General features: G+C 36.2%; 1 protein-coding gene across 2 annotated transcripts in view; it reads left to right on the forward strand.

Moving 5' to 3' along the window:
• LOC132730169 (dynein beta chain, ciliary-like) overlaps positions 1-6,389 on the forward strand; it is a 40,785-nt gene extending 34,396 nt beyond the window's left edge. For both annotated transcript variants that reach the window (XM_060716024.1, XM_060716025.1), the window contains 7 exons: positions 51-2,276; positions 2,658-2,885; positions 3,115-3,306; positions 3,527-3,646; positions 4,005-4,247; positions 4,682-4,870; positions 5,184-6,389. In XM_060716024.1, the coding sequence (XP_060572007.1) occupies positions 51-2,276; positions 2,658-2,885; positions 3,115-3,306; positions 3,527-3,646; positions 4,005-4,247; positions 4,682-4,870; positions 5,184-5,801 (3,816 nt within the window). In that variant the 3' untranslated portion in view covers positions 5,802-6,389. The remainder of the gene's footprint in view (positions 1-50; positions 2,277-2,657; positions 2,886-3,114; positions 3,307-3,526; positions 3,647-4,004; positions 4,248-4,681; positions 4,871-5,183) is intronic.
• The last annotated feature ends 1,701 nt before the right edge of the window (positions 6,390-8,090 follow it).

Consider the following 8,090-nt stretch of genomic DNA (forward strand, 5'->3'; position numbering starts at 1 on the left):
ATTATAACGGAATTTTGATATAACTGAATTATTTCTGTTTATTCTTACAGATTGATGTTTTCTTGGATAATTTGATAAACTATGATAAAGACAACATTCATGAGAACTGTCAGAAAGCTGTTCAACCATACTTGAACGATCCTGAATTTGACCCTGAATTCATTCGTGCAAAATCGTTAGCTGCTTCCGGTCTATGCTCATGGGTTATTAACATTATGATGTATTACACCGTATTCTGTGAAGTTGAGCCCAAGAGAATTGCTCTTAATCAGGCCAACGCCGAATTGTCAGCTGCCAGAGACAAATTGCGAGTCATTACAAACAAGATTCAACAGCTTGAATCAGATTTAGCAACATTGACAGCTGAATTTGAGAAAGCTACAAATGAGAAGCTACGTTGTCAACAAGAAGCTGAGACAACTGCAAAGACAATTGAATTGGCTAACCGTCTTGTAGGAGGATTGGCTTCAGAAAATGTCAGATGGGCGGAGTCTGTGAAGAACTTTAAAGAACAAGATAAAACTCTTCCTGGAGATGTCTTAATGATTACAGCATTTGTGTCATATGTAGGGTGTTTCACTAAACAGTACAGAACGGATCTTCAAGAAGACTGTTGGATACCGTTCCTGAAGACTCTGAAAAATCCCATTCCTGTCTCAGAAGGCCTTGACCCTCTTTCCTTGCTTACAGACGATGCACAGATTGCTTCTTGGAACAACGAAGGTTTGCCAAGCGATAGAATGTCAACAGAAAATGCCACTATCCTAACAAACTGTGAAAGATGGCCTTTGATGATTGATCCTCAGCTGCAAGGATCCAAATGGATTAAGACACGCTATGGTGAGGACTTGAAATTAATTCAGCTTGGTCAGAAAGGATATCTTGATGCTATTGAACGGGCTGTTTCCAATGGTGATGTAGTCTTGATAGAAAATATGGGTGAATCAATTGACCCTGTATTAGATGCTCTTGTTGGAAGAAACACAATCAAAAAGGGACGAGCTATCAAGATGGGAGATAAAGAGGTAGAATACCACCCTGATTTTCGTCTTATTCTTCACACTAAATTGGCTAACCCACATTACAAGCCTGAGATGCAAGCACAGACAACTCTTATCAATTTTACAGTTACAAGAGACGGTCTTGAAGACCAGCTATTGGCTGCTGTTGTCAGCAAGGAAAGACCTGATCTTGAAAAGTTGAAATCAGATCTGACACAACAACAGAATCAGTTCACCATTACCTTGAAGGAACTTGAAGATAACTTGCTTGCACGTCTATCAGCTGCTGAGGGTAATTTCCTTGGAGACTATGCCCTAGTAGAAAACCTTGAAACCACAAAGAGAACAGCTGCTGAAATTGAAGTTAAGGCTGAAGAGGCAAAGAAAACTGAAGTTGAAATCAACACAGCCCGTGAACATTATAGACCAGCTGCAGCTCGTGCATCTCTTCTATATTTCATCTTAAACGATTTGAACAAGATCAATCCTATGTACCAGTTCTCTCTTAAAGCATTCAGTGTTGTATTTGAGAAAGCTATTGACAGAGCTGAACCAGCTGAAGAAGTTAAATTTCGTGTTGTCAATCTCATTGACTGCATCACATTTTCTGTGTACACATACACAGCAAGAGGTCTGTTTGAGAAAGACAAACTTATCTTTACAACTCAGATGTGCTTCCAAATTCTTCTGTTGGCTAAAGACCTCAATCCTGTTGAGTTAGATTTTCTTCTTCGTTTCCCAGCTACACCGAATTTAACAACACCTGTAGATTTCCTCAGTAATTTTGGTTGGGGAGGAATCAAAGCGCTTTCTAACATGGATGATTTCAGGAATCTTGATCGTGACATTGAAGGTTCAGCCAAACGATGGAAGAAGTTTGTTGAGAGTGAATGTCCGGAGAAAGAAAAGTTCCCTCAGGAATGGAAAAACAAAACTTCCCTTCAGAAACTATGCATGATGCGTGCGCTACGCCCTGACAGAATGACGTATGCACTACGATTATTTATTGAAGAAAAGATGGGCACAAAATATATTGAAGGTCGTGCTGTTGAATTTGCTAAATCTTATGAAGAGTCTGGTATTGCAACTCCCATCTTCTTTATTCTCTCCCCTGGTGTAGATCCATTAAAGGATGTAGAGAAGCTTGGACAAAAACTTGGATTCACAATGGACAACGGAAATTTCCACAATGTATCACTTGGTCAAGGTCAGGAAATTGTTGCTGAACAAAAGATGGAACTCGGCTCCAAAGAAGGACATTGGGTTGTCTTGCAGGTAAGCCCCAATGCATGTATATTTGTGCTTATTAAGTTTTATTACACGAAGTGGAATGTAGGGGAATGATCCGAGTTGGCGAAATTTTCATGTAAATTTTACTGACCTAATGTAATTTACTGTCATTGTCATTAAAACAGTGTTGATATCAAAATGTCAGGGATATTTATAGCACAATTTGTACGAGCTAAAGTCAAGTTGTTTTAGTCGAAGTCAATTTGTTTTTGTCATGCTTTACACATTTAAACAAGAGTTTTGGTAATCAAGAATCAAGGCGTTTCCTGGTTTTAATTAGACTAGTATTATACAATCGGCGGTCTTTTCTACTTAGTTATATCATGTAGCGACCCCCTTACAAATTGCGTTATTTTTTTTCAACAGAATGTCCATCTTGTGGCAAAATGGTTATCTAAACTAGAGAAGAAAGTTGAAGAATACTCAACTGGCAGTCATGAAGCATACAGATTATACATCAGTGCTGAGCCATCCCCCACTGCAGATTCGCATATTATCCCACAAGGAGTTCTTCAAGCATCCATTAAGATAACCAACGAGCCCCCGTCTGGAATGATGGCCAATTTACACAAAGCACTCGATAATTTCACACAGGTAAAAATATCTTATTATATGGATTCTCTTATTAACTTTTTTTTTACTATAGTTATTTATATTTTTGCAGTTTCTCATTCAAGCAACTCGACTTCTTTACGGTTGGTTAAATTCGTTAAAATGCAAATTAAAACATCGTACATTGTGTGAAAAAGTGCACGATATTACCAGTACATGTAAATAACAAATTTATCTATTGTCAAAGCAACTATAATTAATTTAATTACAGGAAACACTGGAGATGTGTGCAAGAGAGACAGAGTTTAAGGCTATCTTATTTTCACTCTGTTACTTCCATGCCGTTGTTTGTGAAAGAAGGAAGTTTGGTGCCCAGGGTTGGAACAGAGTGTACCCATTCAACACAGGAGATCTGACTATCTCTGTCAATGTACTCTACAACTATTTGGAGGCTAATCCAAAGGTGATATTTTAATAATTTCACTTAATTAAAATATATAATGTAACATCACATTGTTGCTTCATGTATTGTGTACATTTAAATATACATGTATGTATTAGTTATAATTGAGAAACAGCTAATGTTAACGTTTCAATGATACTATTGAAAACTGCGACATTTTATTGCAAAAAGTATAAGAACAAGACGTTTATAAATAAAAATCTGTACATAAATATTTCAGGTACCTTGGGAAGATTTGCGTTACCTGTTTGGAGAGATTATGTACGGTGGTCATATTACTGATGACTGGGACAGAAATCTCTGCCGAACCTATCTTCAAGTATACATGCACCCAGACATGGTATGGTTTGCTTTTAATCATATACATTACAATATTTGATGTTAATTTTATGTATGTCTGCCAGAAATGAATTGCACAATGATATCTGTGAATCTAAATTAAAATTCTCCGCATTTGTGTATTTTATTTGTTTTAGGCATCATTTATTATAGACTTGAAGAGAAAATCTAGCATTGACAATGTTATATATTTTGTTCTAATTATCACGATTTCGTTACCTAGTTAAAGTTTGTTTTTTATTACGTATTAATCATTTTCTTTTCATCTTAATTGATCTCCAGAATATGTTTTTTTGTTGTTTATTTAATTTCTTAACGAATATCTCTATAAATTAACAATTGGTGCTCATTTTTTATAGTTAGAGGGTGAGCTGTATCTAGCGCCTGGTTTCCCAATTCCACCAAACACGGACTACAAAGGTTATCACACTTTTATAGACGAGTGCTTGCCACCGGAGACACCATACTTATATGGTCTGCATCCAAATGCTGAAATTGAGTTCTTGACCAACACTTCAGAGAACTTGTTCCGTATTGTCTTTGAAATGCAGCCTCGTGATTCAGGTGCCGGCGCTGCTGGTGGGGTCAGTCGAGAAGAAAAGGTAAGCTTTAGCTCTCAGCGAAATGTGTTTTCCCCATTTTTCTATATTTATTTATACCGCAAAGGACTATAAGTTTGGTTGCTGTCTTTTCACCATTAAGATTGATAGAACTTTGGTATGCCAAAATATAATAATATTGAGATTAAGCATATTTTTCATCTTGTCTTCTTGTCAAAATTCTGGTTGCTATTTTAAAATGAAATGTTGGTTCTTAAATATCTCAAAAAGACCTCAAATATTACGCTTATTAACCTTGTTTTTTTTAATTATGCAACTTATTTTTTCCTCTAGTTAGACGTTAAGTTTATATTTCTAACTAGTATAGAAAACACTGTATACTTTCATATCTGTTTTAATAGCAATCCCGGAAAAATGTTAGCCTTGTCTAAATCAATATCGAAATACAAAGTGTAATTTAATTGCTTCATCTCTAGATCAAGACAATATTAGATGAAATTGTTGAGAAACTCCCGGAAGAGTTCAACATGTTTGAGATCATGGGTAAAGTTCCACCAGAGGAAAGGACACCGTACGTTGTGGTAGCCTTCCAAGAATGTGAAAGAATGAATGGATTGACATCTGAGATAAGAAGATCTCTAAAGGAACTTGATCTTGGTCTTAAGGTATACATTTATATTTTTTTAGTAGACACGTAAAGTTCGTTCATTAAACATGTAAAATAGTGATGTAACGTTGAATGCAAGATTAAAGTTATAGTATATTAATAGTTAGTGTATTTATTGAAATCATTCATTATATTTTTTCACATAACATACAACGTTATGGTATACAGAAAAAGAACTTATAAAATAGTTTCATAAACGAGCCGGTGACATGTTAAATGCTGTCGTTTTGAACGTTTTTTTCCAGGTTTTCATTTTATTGATTTATTAAAGCAGATAGTTTGATAACACTCTTTCGTTCTTCTTTAAACAGGGTGAGTTGACTATCACAGCTGATATGGAAGATCTTGGAAATGCTCTTTTCTTGGATAACGTACCAGCATCATGGTCAAAGAAAGCATACCCGTCATTGTACAACCTTGGACCTTGGTATCCGGATCTGTTACAGCGTATCAAAGAATTGGAAACGTGGACCTCCGACTTCCAACTTCCGGCCGCTGTCTGGCTCGGTGGATTCTTTAATCCTCAGTCCTTCCTTACAGCTATTATGCAGCAGATGGCCAGAAAGAATGAATGGCCACTGGATCGTATGTGTCTACAGTGTGACGTCACAAAGAAGTCGCGTGAAGACATGGCGGGACCTCCACGTGAAGGCGCTTACGTACATGGTTTATTTATGGAAGGCGCACGATGGGACATGCAGACAGGTATGATTAATGAGGCTCGACTGAAGGAACTTGCCCCTGCCATGCCTGTAATATTCCTGAAGGCTATTCCAGTAGACAGGCAGGATACTAGGAATATTTACGAGTGTCCAGTATACAAGACAAAGACCAGAGGTCCAACATTTGTCTGGACTTTCAACCTGAAGACAAAGGAGAAACCAAGTAAATGGATTCTGGGAGGTGTTGCTCTCCTTCTTCAAGTCTAAGACATTTTATTGATACGATACAATACTAGAGACATTTAATATATATGATACAATACTAGTTAAACATATACATTTAATTATTTTAACAGTGTTTACTTTATTATTGCAAAGAACAATGATTTCAAAATTGAAAAATGATTATGTGTTGGGACATATTTAGAAGAAAATAGATCTGTGTTTAGACTTTTTTTCAGAGATGGACACATAATGAAAAATAAACGTTTTGTTTTGTTGTGATGTCGTGCTTTTCCATACATTTGTGCTTAACTATTAAGATTTGCATATTTTAAGCAAAAGGTTATAATTCATTACTTTGTGATTTAAGTAACCATGTCTTAATAAAACGAAATTGTTTTTAAAATTTTATTATAGGATTTATTGACTATTTTTTCATATTATTGAATTATTTTATATTAAATATACGATTTAATTATACATTAACTTATACATATTTTAATATTAACATAGGGTTTAAAATGTCTTATTTAATTAATTGTATACCAGCATGAATATGTGATATTTTAATTTTAAGATTTTTTATGAAGTTTTGCTTTTTTTTGAAGTGTGAATAAAACTAATGATGAATATGTATTGACTTTCGTTTGTCTCCCAAATAAAACAAAACACGAAACTCGATTAATGTATGTAGTCTATGCTTAATGAGTGTCCATCCGCCCACAAGGGCACAAATGCAGCTTTCGCTGTCGAGTACGGACCCTCGGACATGTCACCAGTTATGCCCTTAAAAGTTAATTTTGAAGCACAAAGTGATGATAATTTACCTCCATGCAATTTCCACGGAGTATTATGAATGATATGAATTTTGAGCCAAAAATAGGTCACTGAACGGCGGTCAATGAGAACCTAAATGTATAGTAACCTGTGACAATATGAAAGGGTAGCCCTGAAAAAGGCTGTTGGTGCCAGCAAATGGCCTGCCGTTTAAGCCGTCTAACCGTGCAAGGGCCTCACGCACCCTAGCACACCATCCTCGTCGATCAAAGGCCTACTTTGTAGGGACACTCCCCTCGGCTTTAGTCAGGACACCGGCAGCTAGCTTCATACAAGCTTAAGTCGTGCCGCCTTAAACGTAGCCCCGAGCTGTAGAAAACATGCGAACTTGCCGCCTTAAACGTAGCATTGGTCCTTCAATCATCTGCGGATGCCCTGTGTCTTCTCAACGACGTACACATACTGAGGGAAGAGAGAAGGGAACTCAATCTAGTAATCTAAAGATCTCGAGCCGCGGAGGTTCAAACCCCGTCAGAGACAAACCATTGTTTCCTTGAGAAAGACTTTTTACAGTCTTTGATCAGTATTGGTTGGGGCCAGGTATGTACTCGCGAGTGTATCTATAAGCCTGCAGCTTTATTCATAACCAAACTAAAATATATTCTATATAATTAAAGCAAAATCGGATTTTTTTAGAAAAATTGATTTCCTTGTAACACACTTTTCCTTATTTTCCAATATTACATAAAAATCTGAAGTTAGTTGTAAACATTGGTCAAATGTAGCCCTTTTTTTATCGTTTAAACATCAATTTTGATACTTTTGCACGAAACACAGGTTTAACTGGTAATTTGGCCGCTTTTCAAAAAAAAAAAAAAAAAAAAAAAAAAAAGGAAAAGTAAAAAGACAAAAACATCTCATTCAACTTCGTATATTGCTATGCTTTCTATCTTTTCCATCTAAATGTCCTGAACGAAAAGAGAATTAAAAGTTTTACACCTGACATAACGTGAAAATATCAACAGTAAAGATTTCAGATGTTAAATTGCAAACATGTAAGAAAAGGCCATTGTCTCATGTATATTAGAATTAAGTCTAGTTGTTATACTGTGTTATCAAATCATACTGACGTAAAGATGTTGAATTAAATGAAAAAAGCATATTCGAATATCAAACTTCTTTTTTTCTTACATGCTTTTAGATAATTTTGTAAGATATGAGCCGCGTCATGACAAAACCAACATAGTGCGTTTGCGACCAGCATGCATCCAGACCAGCCTGATCAGGATCCATGCTGTTCGCTTACAAACCCTATTACAAGTAGAGAAACTAATAGCGAACAACATGGATCATGATCAGACTGCGCGGATGCGCAGGCTGGTCTGGATCCATGCTGGTCGCAAACGCACTATGTTGGTTTTGTCATGACGCGGCTCATATTACTTTGTTATATTTTAATTGAGGATGCAATGTATTTTTTGTATTTCGGTTGGGTTTTAAGTCAAATCGACACTGTAATATTCATATGGCGACAGTCCAGCTTTGGTGGTTGATACG

This window comes from Ruditapes philippinarum, unplaced genomic scaffold (assembly GCF_026571515.1).
Source record: "Ruditapes philippinarum isolate M1 unplaced genomic scaffold, ASM2657151v2 ctg1114_1_1_1_1, whole genome shotgun sequence".
NCBI classification, from domain to species: Eukaryota; Metazoa; Mollusca; class Bivalvia; order Venerida; family Veneridae; genus Ruditapes; species Ruditapes philippinarum.